At 35.6% G+C, this 15,748-nt stretch overlaps 1 protein-coding gene across 1 annotated transcript in view; it reads right to left on the bottom strand.

The window, feature by feature from the left end:
- The window catches only part of LOC138314047 (heparan sulfate glucosamine 3-O-sulfotransferase 1-like), a 62,798-nt gene extending 47,105 nt beyond the window's left edge, over nt 1-15,693 (bottom strand). The window contains exon 1 of the mRNA XM_069254248.1: nt 13,108-15,693. Within this exon, the coding sequence (XP_069110349.1) occupies nt 13,108-13,110 (3 nt within the window). The 5' untranslated portion in view covers nt 13,111-15,693. The remainder of the gene's footprint in view (nt 1-13,107) is intronic.
- Between the last annotated feature and the right edge of the window lie 55 nt (nt 15,694-15,748).

Below are 15,748 nucleotides of genomic sequence, written 5' to 3'. Positions count from 1 at the left end.
TCATTCTATCTGAATGTGGTATGTTTTACATAGGAATGGACCTTAAAATCGAGGACTGATTGGAGTTCATTGCATTTCCTTCTTAATTGAAAAAAAGAGTAAAATAAGTGAAACAATATTTTAAAAGAAAAAAAACAAGAACGCTGACCACGTAGGGCACGAGAACACCACATATGATTGACTGGCGGAAATAATCAAAATGAACCGTTAGCAATTCTTATTATTATATTCATAGCTTATTGCACGGATATTAACAACAATCGTTTTGATGTGGTTGTATTTGGCTATGACTTTCCATCCTTTGGCCGACGTTTCCAGCTACCAATAAAACATAATAACTGTGACTGGGTTATGCTTATTTCTATGCTACAAACATGTAGGTGATAAGTGACACTATCTGTAAAACCATTCCATATACATTAACCATAGCTAATTACAAGCTGATACTTTCACGATAATTTGTTATCTCGACTCTTGGCATGATTGTGTGTTCTAATGCTTCATTCATATGTTCATGTGTAATAGGAGCGGGTAAAACACATGCAGCAGATGATTAATGCCACCACCATGATCCGGATAATATACCTGTTATACCATCCAAGGTAGATTTAATTTAAACTTTTCTGGCACGATTTATCCGATGATTGATTGGTATTGGGCACTATTTCAGCATCTAAAATAGCTCTGCAATATGTTCTCTGACCTGTTTTTTTTATTCTAGACACAATCACCTAGACCTTACGAGAATAAATAGTGAATCGTTGTCGGAAATGGTGTTTGTATAACGCATTTCAATAAATAACACACTGGCCTTATGAAATTCATCATCTAAATGAAAACACGTGTGCGGTAATAATAATGTCTCTCCCTGGCAATTATAACATGGTCTGGTTTACGTAATAAACTTCTCGACCGAACATATAGACGCGAACTAAGTTGTAACAGAAAGTATGACTACAGTAAATGATCCAGTTGTTTACATTCTGGCCCTGCAGGTAGGGCGTTAGAATTGTACCTGCTGCCCCTATTGCATGATCGTAAAAGGCGACTAAATTTAGGATCTTATTTTTTCTCTTCTTCCTAACCAACTATATCTTTCCTAACGCCACACGTTTGGCCTTGAGTTGAGCGTTTGCCACTGTGAGGAAGGCTCTGGGTTCTGTCCCCTGGCCGAGACACACCAAAGTCTATAAAAGTGGTTGGTAGTTTCTGCTCCTGCTTAGTTCTCAGCATACAGAGAGTGGGACGACTGGTACACCCGTTGTCAGTATAATGTGACCGGGATGGGTGTGTTGCTTGGTGTCTTCGGCGGCATGCTTCAGTGATATAGCACTATAAAATGGGCAACAGTTCCACTATACAAGAAGACAACATGAATATACCACAGTCTCCCAAATCACGCACCTCGAACAACAAACACGCAACAACACCGCACAATAGCTGTTAATATAACGTTAATCAATCAAACAAACAAACAAAAAATTTACATTCTCACGACTATATGAAGTGTTTCTGTTATGCTAAGGTACATCGTATCATGTAAATTAATGTATGATAATTAGGATCTTGGAGTAGTTTGGCCGTCTGCTAGGGTGATTAGGCCTAACGCCCATTCAATAGTTCTGGAGGCTACGGCATATTCATGCTGTCTCTCCTTGTACTAAGTTATAGTTGGACTCTTCTATAGTGCTGTCTCAGTGACGCATGCCGTCAGGGACTCTCACTGACGCATGCCGTCAGGGGCTCTCATTGACGCATGCCGTCAGGGACTCTCACTGACACATGCAGTCAGGGACTCTCACTGACGCATGCCGTCAGGGACTCTCACTGACGCATGCTGTCAGGGACTCTTACTGACGCATGCCGTCAGGGACACCGAAACGCACATTCCACCCCCACACAGTGTACTGACAAGTCGCTCCAATACCGATCAAAACTACTATTATCAAATTAATAACGGCGCATACCGTTCAGGACCCTAAAGCTTTGATCACAGGGGCGAGTGATCAACTCAATACAAATAATACAATATAGATAAGGAATTTCGTTCGTAAATTTATACAACAGTATACCGTCATTTCATCAATAGTTAAAATATCCGGAACATATTACTATTGGTAAAATCAAACAGGCCAAATAGAAGTTCAGTCTTTTAGGTGATATCAAATGTGGCCTTTATTGTTAGAAGCTGTATATATTTTCAGTATATTTGCAAACAAGAATGTGGCAACTTTAGCATCTACTTTGGACAAATGATTAACCTTGTAAAGTTTTGAACATAAAGTGATTTTTTTTCTGAATTGCAATAAATTACTGTACGAGTGGTGAATAACGGATTTACTATTGGGTGTGGTAGCGTTATTGTTAAATCCTAGACTTACAACTCTTTATCGTCATTACGAGACTGAAATTACAAGACAACATGTACTGTACACGTCTCTCGTGCACACATACAGTTATCCTATTTATACGCCATAGAACGTAATCCAGGGATTAAAGACTGCTTACCCAAGCAATGTTCTTTAATCTAATCAAGGCCGTCTGATAACAAAGATAGCCTCCATGATGTTAGGGCAGACTTAAATTGAAAATGTACCTCCGAATGCTTTATCAGACTTACATTAAAGATGTAAATGTGCCGAACTCCCGAGATATTTGGGTAGACTTACGTGTGCGGAAATGAGAACCAATTCAGCTCTCTCCACTTAATGAATTTTCTTTGATAGATATAAAAAGGTGTCTTTCAAATTAACAGTTTCAGATAAAAGGCCAAGTTTTGTCAATATTTCTTAACCGAATGGGAAACCTCAATTGATTTTATAAAGAAAAGCAATGAAAAGAAAGATTTTAGAGACGGGTCCATGTCTGATGATATGTACTTTCTCTTGGTGGAAAGGTCTGATGATATGTACTTTCTCTTGGTGGAAAGTTCATCAAAACTTGCTTTCATATCTTAAGTATCACATATTTTTAAATTCATCAAAAGAGCGCATGTCAAAATAACCATTGATGTTATTTAGTAAAAGCGGAAAATGCACGGCCATGTCGGGATTTGAACCCAGGATCCTCCCAACAGTAGCCAGAGTGCTCTCCATATTGAGCTACCTGTGATGCATGCGTCTATTGTTTTTAATTATATTACATGTATATTATTGTTATGTATTCTGGAACTGTTACCCATGTGATAGTGGACCTGTTACCCATGTTATAGTGGAAATGTTACCCATGTTATAGTGGACCTGTTACCCATGTGATAGTAGAGCTGTTTCCCATGTTATAATGGAATTGTTATCAATGTGATAGTAGACCTTTTACCAATGTAATAGTGGAATTATTACCCATGTGATAGTGGAACTGCTACCCGTGTGATGGTGGACTTGTTTCCAATTTAGGGCCGCGGTGGCCAAGTGGTTAAGATGTCTCGACATATTACCACTAGCCCTCCACCTCTGGGTTGCGAGTCCGAATCCCATGTGGGACAGTTGCCAGGTACTGACCGCTGGGCGGTGGTTTTTCTCCGGGTACTCCAGCTTTTCTTCATAGCGGAACTGTTACCAATGTGATAGTAGAACTGTTAACCATCTGATAGTGGACATGTTACCCATGTGATAGCGGAATTGTTACCCATGTAATAGTGGAACTATTACCCATGTGATAGTGGACCTGTTGCCAATCTGATAGGAGAACTGTTATCCTATTGACATTGCTATCTCACTAATGAATACTGTCAGCCACTCAACAGTATCCTCTTCCTTTATACTGAATGTTAAGAATAATTTTTAACAGTTGTATACATTGTATAATAAGGCGTGATTCAGAGGATTTAACCTAGAACCTTCATTACAGTGGTCAACATTAAGACCGTGTCAAAAGCCAATACACACCAGGTACCTACATGTGTTACATATGATAGAGTTTGGTTTAGTTTTAGTTTCTGGACATCCTACCGATAACCAGTAATATGCACTGGCTGCCTCGGCTGAATGTGCTCTGCATGCGTATCCAGGCATGTGTGTTTTGCATTAAAATATTGCATCATATACCTATATATATTATATTAATTGACCTTAGCATGGTCAATCAACCGACCAGTAACCTCGTAATAATAGCGGGAAATCATGCTACATTATAGTGCTGCCATTAGGTAACACATCCTCAAAAACATCGGGGTATCAACAAACATATGGAGAACCAGACATCACACTTAAACTGCAGAGACAGAGAGTATGCATCTACGTTTTTGTATCATTTCATTTTGCATAGGTATAAGTGTATATTATTTCGCAGAAGCCATTAGCGACGCAAGCGTGGCTACACCCGCTGTTCGTATAGATTACATCAAACAATTGCTACTAAATGATACTATTAAAACATCCATATGTCGGTCAGACAGAAGATGGGGGACATCTAGCTCTATGTATTGATCTTTAAACAGCTTTAACATGTAAGTCCGATAAGCCGTTCTAAGGTTGGAGATAGAAAATTATTTTATCATTTCAATGATAATCAATCATCTTCTCTCTCGCAGAAATGTCAAGTTTTATCATCAAGGGGAGGAGATTTCGATAAGGCTACGTCATAGCTCCGAGTCCAATTTAGAACACGTTACTTCAATTCAGTCCAGTCTCTTTTAAAAGTACTGATTTGTCCCATCTTTATCGTGATAACGTCGCAAAGACTTTTAAAATGATTCCATCTGTTGTATTATTCTCGATGCAGTCCACGTAGTTATCATGGCTAGACGTACTCCATGCTTGCTATGACTAACTGACAGCTTTCAGAATACCCAGTTTTCACAATCACTGGGTCAATTTTGAATGTGGCGCTCGAGAAAGTGATTGATAGGCATCACTAAATGTATGGAATGTTTAGTTGATTGATAGGAAATACTAAATGTATAGAATGTTTAGTTGATTGATTGGAAACACTAATTGTATGGAATGTTTAGTTAAACGAAGTGCCTTGTAACAAATGCATTATGACTAATACAGACACAAGAATTGACCTTAGTTCACATGACTGAGGTTATATAACTGATTTAATAAACCAAAATAATAACATATGTATAATTCTTTATGTTGATACCAGAAATCATGAACATTTGAAAGGTGTTAATGACTTCTGGGCTTCTGGGCTTGGGGACTGCTGATTTTTTTAGATTATTATTTCCTTGTTTAATTCTATATGACATCAATTATCATATATCACTCCAGTAGACAAGTAAAGAATATTCCTAAAAGACACTAGTGGAATAGCGTTTAATAGTCCGGAAGAGTGAGCGTCCCTGACGTCACTGTACACGCTCCAGTGACAATCGAGTTGGCCAACAGACATTAAATAGGTCTTCGTAACGAAAAAAGAGTATTTGTATTGTATTTCACCATGAAACATCAACCTATCGACCAATAAAGTAATGTTGACTTTTACTTTTTTTCTTATCAATATGTGAGTTACCGTTTCTTATATCTCTCATTTCATCGTTAAATCACATCATTGGTTTATTTGATCAATGGTGGAGATGTAAGAATCTTACATTGACGTTTCACCTCTCTATAGGTGTTTGTCAGAGGCCGACACCGCCATTTCAGATATGTATATGAGGGTTTTCCACACCATTTTAGTCGATGCAGGCGGATGCATGGGCCACACACACGATATATATTCTGATCCATTCCTTTGATATCGGGCCTAATTCGACCTTGGATTAACAATAGACAGAATATGTTTCATGTTTAAAGAGCAACCGATTCCAGAGGGAGAACAGATTGCTTGCATTCTAGCTTAGCAGATGCGGTATTTCCATCATGATTGTTGCATCCATATTTCTCTTATCTATGATAAAAGAAAGAACTTACGAAAAACTGACCTATCTCTTGGAATTTTCCACTTTTAATATCTTTGTTATGATGGCATGGCGTTCTATTCTTATTAACTAAAATTCAATATCTCTTGTATAAAACATGTATAAAATGTTAGTCAACATATACACCTTAACTACGTATAGAACCTGCAACATGCCTCCACATGCCCATTATTTTAATTAGACGAATCCACGCTAACCACACAGGACCACATCTGAGATCTAGGTTCTCTCAGCTGCAACGTCTGTAGCGGCCAATAGATTATTGACTTTCTGCATTCTTACGATATACGCCAGTGTTTTAAAATGATTTCGCCTACTTAAGGCAGAAATTCAGTCATGCATTTTGTTCGGAATGTATTGAGCCAAAGAAAACGAGATATAACTACAACATAACGTTTTGGTTGTGTGATTTCCATAAGAAACACCGCAGATGTCATCAGTTAAAAGATTTATGAAGCGTAAATTAAATTTCTAGTTTGATGTCGTTTTGAACTCTCTTGATGATGTATACTTAAAACGTTTAAAAAAATATAAAACGTTTTAAGCATTATGTTATTTTACAGTAAGTCATACCTGACCAGCCGTATTATTAGGTCTTTGCATCAATTAACACAAAATCTTCTTACGTATCAACAGTATGTTTTGCATTGTTAGATTGCTCATAAAAACATTGACAAATGAGGTTTTTTTCTCGGTTTCAGATAGGACTGCCTATTGTAATGACAGCTAAGGATAGATTCTCCCAATAAAACATTTCTTGAGTGTCCTTGAAACTATGGTTGCTGCAGTAATTTAAACTAATTTGATGTGTTGATTAACGACTTTGTAGTAACTAAGGTCAAGGGTAAGAAATCTAATGCAAAGAAATACTTCATGAAACAAAATGAATTGTCATGTCAAAGGAAAAGAGCACTTCACATCAATTATAAATTCCCTATCTGTGGAATTGAACGTTTTAGACTAGGAAGTTAATTTTACTTGCCATGAAGGTAAAACAAAAATGATCCATGTTGAGTGGAGAAAGAAAGGCTGTTACTGATGAATGTCTTTAAAATCACACCAAGGTCGATCCTAGCTGAGCAAGTCTCAAAATTATATATTTATTTGTACAAATCATCATGTTAATACTGTCTTAGCCTGGATAAGTAAACACTTATAAGTAAACACTTATTCAGGCTAAGACATTATTAACAATGATTTAAGAATGTAGCATTCTGATCCGAACTTTTTTATCATCCGCCTACAGTAAACAAGATGAACTGTATGTTTTATAGAAACTACGCAGTGTGTGTATTGTGTTGTAACATGATACATGACGTTATTTACCCACGGGCCTTTGACACCAACCAGCTAATATCAATAGATAGCTTCCATTTGTTGTTTCCGTGCGTTTAAAATCTCTTTGAACCTTGAAATATTGTAAGGCCCGTTGTCGCCGTTATCATATAAAATGATACATTATTAAAACTTCACATGAAGCTACTATTTGGTTACAATGATATCAATAACAAGTGATTATCGATACCGTTATGACGTAAAACGAATAATAAATTGTTACATAAACCATAATGATTTCGTTTGAATAGCATCCATCAAAGTAATACAGGCATTTCCCCTTTAAATACTGTAGTATGTATATGTTTGATATCAAATGAAAACAATAATCACTTACTCGTTGCTAGCCCTGAAAGAATTCTTAAACAATTGGATTCCCTTCCTACAGTTATTACACTGACCTAATGTCGGGTTATACGTTTTCGAAGGCGACTATCGAAGAACCACCAACAACAAAAAGCAAATTAAGGAAACGTGGAAAGTAACAAAGAGACACGACGAAAGCACGAGGCTCATAGGGTCTGCATATATACCTTGTAATTGTCTTTGTCTCACAGCAATTCTTATGTTTTATATTTGTCATATAGCGGAAAGTTCCAAATGAATTAGCATAGCGTCGGTTACTCTCGCTGGTACAAAAATTTGTGTTTTGTTTTTAACTTCAAACAATAAAACTATAATTACTTATATCAGTGAAACATTCCTCGTACTTTGACTGATGATGTTTCCACAATTATTTCACGAAATCGCACAAATATGAGCCTCGCTAGCTATCCATGGTAAAATTGTACTTCTCCATATAAATATCAGCAGAGATGGACTTGTGTAATAGTATTATGTAATAAGAGATATTCACAAATTAGGAATGTTTATTGAATTCTGAAAATTTGATTATTTCTCCTTTGGTAAATTGCTCGTGCTGTGTAATGTTATTGGAGGCCTATAAACCAGTTCAATTTGCTTCAATTTGCTTCCAGTATCCGTAAGATTATAAAACTGACATCTTGTCTACACCGCTGGGACAATTAAATCCCGACCAAGCTCTCTGATTCTACTTTCATGTCCTTAATGGAATAATAGGCTGATGTATTATGTAAGACAAAACAATCTTACTTTCTAACAAAAAATGCCGCTACTGTAATAAAGCTGGAATCCAATTTGCAGCTGGTCCGGTGAAATCCATCTAACATTTACGTCAACGTAAGGACGTTTAAACAATACGAAACTAGAAATGTTATAAACATACAGATCCCTATGACAAAGGCCCATAGGGTTCATCTTCTGAGGACATTTAAGATGACCTTGATACTATGTACGTCAGTCTAATATAAAACATATGGTATTGTCTAATTGTCATCCTCTTAGTCATTTTGAGGTATATCACACAGGTATTTAGTAGGTAATACCCGTATATAAGGTTTATGGAAAACTGTCAAAAACGAAATTACTGATTTTTTTTGTAAAATTAGCACAGAATGTTCTTACTGAAATTAAAATTCATTTTGTTCCGCTACATTTACTTCCTAGATTCGTGTTGTAATTTTAGCTTTAACCCAAATGTCCATGATAGCGTGAACCATTAAGAAATGGAAGCTTTGTGAGACATAGAAAGAATAAATATCAGTATTTTAATCAGTTTGGAAAAAAATATATTTTCCTGTGTCAAATCTCCATTACACTATGTAAACAGTACATGTAAAATTACAAACAAGAAACACTTAGGTCACATTGTAAAACGAAGTGTTGAATGAAGAAACTATAACAGTAACTACAGAAGTATAGTCACAAAGATCATGTAAATGTGATCATAGTCGTAGTAAAACCACAAAACAGATTGTATTTATTCAATGAAAATCTTAATAAAAGGACGAACTTTCTCCAAACAGGATGGGCTACAGAATCGAACGTGTTTTCTGTGGCATCAAGTCAAACCCACCAAAGTCACAATTTCAAACGAAACATTAAGACCTATTACCTATATAAGGTACTGGCCTATAATTCCACCATAAGTCACAAAAGGGAAACGGGGTATGATCAGAGAAAATCGTTGTTTCAACAAACAAAACATCAAAACAATTTCATTATGATCATTTCCTTTGTGATATTAAAGCCATCAGATACTAATCTAAAACATCACAATTTCATCCCACGTAGCGCCATATTTGTCTTAAACATTGTTATGCATTTTTGCTAATCCTTCCACTCGACAACACTTGATCTCTCCCCAGTAGTCAAAGCTTTCAGTTTAATAAGATTGACTGGTCATCAAGGCTACAGCACTCACTTTGATAAGTACATGTGTTATTGGTCTGAGGCTATGATGTGGAGACATATATCTCATTAATTACTCCTGTCACCCAGATATAAACAGTTAACACAGGATACTTCAAGCTGAAGGTTGTTAGAACCCCTACAAAAACTTCATATCTCAAGTCTTATAATGTCAATCAGAACATCAGTTAATAGTTAAAAGTACATAATTTCGCAAATAAAAGTAATCTTGCTCGAATGAATGCGGACATTCATGATTTACAGATAGGGTCACGTTTATGTTGATAGTAGGGTATCTAGGATATATTTCATAAAATGGTACTCAATATATATATATATTCCATAATGTAATACTTTTTTGTATTATCTTTTATTTTTCAAAAAGATATGTTCATATAATAATGTTATATTACATCATCATTGTCATCCTCTTAATCATCCACATCATCTTTATCATCATCATCGTAATCAATTTCAACATCATAATCATTAAACTCATCATCATCATTATCATCATCATCGTTGTCATAATCACCATCAACAATATACAAATAAAGCATTTTGATGAGTTCGATACATGATTATATCGACTAAAGAAAAAATATTGACCGAGGACGTTGTCCGAGGTCGATATTTTTTCTGTGGTCGATATAACCATGTATTGACCGAAATCAAAATGCTATAATTGTTTTATTATTTTTCTGGATTTTTTACATTTTGAAATGAGTGTGAAACTAAATGAGCATCGCATTGTAAATTCTACTACGTGATGACAGTTACAATTCTATGATTTTGTAACATGTATAATTCAAAAACAACATATGAAAACGGTATCAATTGATGCACTTCAAGCTTTTATTACATGGACCCGGTGCATGCGTGTTTGTAAATTGCATACATGTACATGTACTCCATTATACATGTAGCTCCATGTCTTAAGGACACAGTCAATTAAATGTACAGTTTGTTCTCCGTTGAAAATAATACACTTCGACGTCAAACATATATTAACAGATACAGATTGACATTAGGATACATTATCTTATGCTTAGTACTCCGTTTCGTAAAATAGAAATCGTATACATACAGTAGGATTAGCCTAGGCCTAATGTTGTAAGTATCCTAGGTGGAATTTTAAAAATAAATATCAAACGTATTCACTATTCAATGGCTCCAGAAGCTTAATGAATATTATACGATTATTTCCTACTCTCCTACCGTGTTTATATTGAAACTTTAAAAGCTTAAACTGTAGTCATCAGCTGGAAGTCATCAACATCTTTGATAGAAACCGAAACAATCAATGTCGTCTGTCACATTTTGTGGTTACGCTTCAATCTCAGGTCATCAAAGCGTTTGTTTCAAAGCGGCAAGAACACTAAGCGTTTTGGTAACGTAGACGATAACGTTATCTAAAAATAACCGTGCAATATACTTTTTCTATAAACTACTTCCGGAAAAATCGTGCAATATACTTTTTTATCGGTGATCACGTGGCGTGTTTTTGACCAATGAGAAGTGACAAAAAATCCAAAAAATAATAACATGAAATATCATGATCATCATCCTTTTCATCATCATCATCATCATCATCATCATAATAATAATAATCATTCAACATCATCATAATAATTCATCATTATAATCGTTATCATCATCATCATTCATCATCATAATCATCTTCATGACCATCCTCATTTTGTAATACTTTATATATGTGTATTGTCGTGTGGATGACATTGCAGTGTAACCGATATTGATGATGACGTTATGAATTAGAGAACGATACAAGAAATATACAATGCAAATTAAATGTAGCTATGGCCATTGATATGATGCGCACATAAAATGTCATTATTTAGAAGTGGTTCATTTTTCTAACGCGATAATAAGACAGTACATACCAGGCGTATACCAATTACGTCTTCTTCCTTAGTAATTATAATCAACATTTTTATCTGTCGCCCCCAACAACGTGTCCTACTCAAGTGTGTGTACGGCACAACTCTTGAATAATTCATTAGTGAAATACTGTCTCTAAGGTGAAATAATGTGGAAGGAAGATGTCTTGTATATTTTGACGATAACACATACCGTAATGTTGTCACTTCTGTGGAGGATATGCACTGCATTTTAATGTTATTTTTTTTATTTAATTTTATACGCGTACGTTGACAAAACGAGGCAAGCATATTCTAACGTCATGAACTTTCTTTTTTTAATTGCAGAGGTTGATGGAAACCCAGTGCAATATTTATATTTTAAAATACTTTTAAATCATAATATGACCAACCTGTGTTTAAATTATATATATATATATACATATATATATATGTGTGTGTGTGTGTGTGTGTGTGTGTGTGTGTGTGTGTGTGTGTGTGTGTGTGTGTGTGTGTGTGTGTGTGTGTGTGTGTGTGTGTGTGTGTGTGTGTGTGTGTGTGTGTGTGTGTGTGTGTGTGTGTGAGAGAATTTGGAAGAAAAGCTACTTACACATGATGTTATAACAAACTGTTTCTAAATGAGCATATATACATAAGGTGACATCATCCCCATACTTTCGGGAATAGAACAGCGTACGTACTGGGATTTCTATCTATGAACCACCGATACAGGTGAACCGGACAAACGATATAATAAGGGTGATGGAACCACATAGTAGGATGTTGTGATACATCTGTGATCAGATTTGACTTTGATTTATGGACTGACGACGTTTTCCTCAAGCAGGAGCATCCATGTCATTTATCAACATAATGTCTTTTTCTACATACATTTGTTTATTTGTTTTACATTATGTATGACGACATTATAATTTAGAGTTAGCTGAGCTATTTATCATTATATTGTATTGTCCTGCACTAACCGTAAAGTTTGTGTGGATTATTATTATATATGGTTTTGTATGCTTTAAGGCATTAGTATTGTTTCGTCTCATAGAAGTGATTAATTTGTCTGTAGCATTAGACCACGTTCTGTAGCTTATAAAGCATAAACATATCGGTTATATGAACTTTGAAAACCTTGATAATAATTATCCATTGTATGATACATCTGACGACTAGCCCATCTTCCTTTGGTGTTAAGATTCCATAGACGTCGGCCTTTGATAATGCTGATGTCAAAGTGGCACGTAACTGATGAACTTTACCACAAACGATGTTATTGATTCAAGGTAGAATGTAGATGTGTTAGATAAAACGTTGGTTTGTATACATCTTTCACTAAGATCTGTGCTAGATATGTGACGTAGTACTCACCAGTGGCGTACTGCATCTCATCGTAGTATCTTACGTATTGCGAAATACCATGGCTAGTGACACATTCAATATGTGTCACAGAACAACTTAACGATCGTATAATCATTAATAAACTAGTATTATCATAGTATAGAGGTAATCTTATATAGTGAGGATATGTTGTTTGAAATAAGTTAATATTTATATAATACTTTTTATCAGGAAAGTGAAACTAGATGTACTGAATGGGAATATAAGCATCGCTAAGAAAGACGAAAGGCAGGTTTATATTACATTTCAACAGTACGTGTCCAGGTACGTAGATCATCTATTGGAGTGACCTGTGTATAACCTTTAAGTAAATAGATCGATAACGTGGTAAATATAGTAACACACACTTACCATCACATCCTCAGCACTAGAACGTGTGATCCTGTTGATCCTCAGTTCCGGTGTACACCCAAGTAAATATTGGTAAACACACAACGAACAGCGTGTGCTTGATCTGCAGTTTTTATATTGGTAAACACAGCAGGCTTATGTCAAGGACAAGTGAATGCCCGATTTACCTCAACTATTTGTTCAACGTTCAAGATACCGTTATGTCCGATTATCATGTATACGTACTATATATACTGTTAAAGCCACCGGTGTACTCATACAATGCACTATTAAACATGTACTGGTGTTCATGTGTGTTTGGTGGCTAGCTAATAATGGTAACCATCCGAGCCGGTCAGTGATGTAGTTCTGCTACATGATCTTCAGTCTCAGCTATACAACACTACTGTCCTCTTCACTACACTTTTTTTTCTGAATCCTCCACCATTACTTAAAGCACATCCACACCACATGGAGTCGAGCCATCTGGTTGAATATCTGGCTATCAAACTACTGGTAGTAGTATCATAGCGCTGAATGAGTGTGTGCGCCGGGCTGTAAACAACTTTAGTCAGTGACTTTATCTCCTCTATATTATCAATAATGTCCCCAATCGGCATGACCTCCAGCAAATATGATTTTAAACTTGTTAATGATTTTAGCGTCTGGATATTACAGCCAAACGCCTTTCACATATCGTTATATTTTTTATTCCCATAAACATCCCACTTCAATGTGTTCCTACATTTTCCGTTACTGTGTGTGATTAGAAGGCACAACGATACAACGATGCGTTGTCTTCCTGGTCGATGTTCCCAGTTGGATCTCCGTGTTAGCTAGCTGGCAATTTTCTAAATTCCTGAAGCACGTTATGAATTAATTCCGACGAACGTAAAAATGCCTAATTCAATCACACCTTTGAACTCACCTTATCCTAAGACTGGATCAGTTTATCATGAAGTCGCAGGGGTGACTGAGTAATTTTATTCAACTAGACATATAATGTCATCTTGTTTTTACGAGGTCTCTATCACTGGTATGTATGTGTATTAGGTATATATATACATGTGTCCGGCGTATGACCTACATTTATACCAGATGGAATGTGTGGTCAATCGTGTACTATAAGTCATCAGCCAGATGTGTAACGTAGAAAAGAAAATATCCATTTAAAACTTTAATTTGGAAAACATGTATATTATTTCTCACCAAAGCACACACATATCAGTATTTCATCATTATATTGGTGACAAGTACTAGTATTTAATATCAACTTTTTGTCTGAAGAAAAGACATCGTGGATAAGTAAACATTGTTACATGAACGAATAACAGAAATGAGAAACCACCAGCTAAATTCAAAACACAATTTAATTATATATACAATATTATACAGAGATGGTTTACAATATCTAAAGTAATTGGTGGTGGTACAAGAGTAATACGATGATTTAAAGTGTTACTTATCTGTATGCGAATGTCCTGGTATGATCCTTCCAGGTTTCAAATTAACAATAATCACAAATCCAGGAGGAAAATGAATGTCTACAGATGATTTGTAAAGTTCCAGGCAATATGAATAAATCCACACAAAGTGTTGTAATAATCCACAGATAAAGTCACAATAGCTCTCCCAATAGAATCTAATATGGCACTGTACAATTCTTGATATGCCTCATTACAGGTCTCATTACAGTTCTGATTAGCCTTGGACACATGGAATATATATAGCTAAATCCTAATTCAAGAATATTGGAGAACCTTCTACTTCTAGAAATAAACAGACAGAACTTTCTGGAAATAAATCATTCTAGATCCCTACTTTTAATCAACATGTTTACAAACATATTTGTTTATACATGATAATATTCTAGAAAGTTCTATAACCTAAATTAATTATATGAACTTTGTAGGATGTATTGATAATTTTGCTATAGGAGTTATCTCCCTTATCCAATAACAACATGTATCTAGTGTCATACATAACATACCCCTCCTTAAAGAAAAGAAAATTTTCTTGAAAAGGAAACTTTCTTGACATATCAAGTCATATTTAGATCCTTGATAAAGCATCAGCTAGAATATTGTCTTTCCCTTTGATATGTTTGATTTCAATATTGTACTCTTGCAAAGTCAAACTCCACCTGAGAATTCTTTGCTTTTTGTTTTTCATTTTCCCAATGAATGTCAAAGGGTTGTGGTCGATGAAGACAAACACAGGCACAACTGTAGTGCAGAGATATACATCAAATTGGTTCAAGGCCAAAATCAACGCTAAACATTCTTTCTCAGTGGTGGAATAATTTCTCTGGTGTTTGTCAAACTTTTTCGAGAAATAACAAATTGGATGGTCAATCTATTCAGAACCTTCTTGCATCAAAACAGCACCAGCACCTACATCGCTGGCGTCAACAAACAGTTTAAACTGTTTATTAAAATCTGGAGCAGTCAGAACTGGTGAGTTTGATAGTATGGCATTCAATTTCTCAAAGGCAGACTTACATTCGTCTGACCAGACAAATTTGACATTTTTTTTAACAAAGCAGTAAGTGGAGCTGCTATAACAGAGAAATTTTGGCAAAATTTTCTGTAGTATCCAGCCATACCAAGAAATCGCATCAGCTCTCTCTTGCTTCCAGGAGTTGGAAAATCGATAATTGATT

The sequence above is a fragment of the Argopecten irradians genome, chromosome 2 (genome assembly GCF_041381155.1).
Source record: "Argopecten irradians isolate NY chromosome 2, Ai_NY, whole genome shotgun sequence".
Classification (NCBI taxonomy): Eukaryota; Metazoa; Mollusca; class Bivalvia; order Pectinida; family Pectinidae; genus Argopecten; species Argopecten irradians.
The sequence above is the reverse complement of the archived record's forward strand: the minus strand, read 5'-3'. Positions and strand labels throughout refer to the sequence as shown.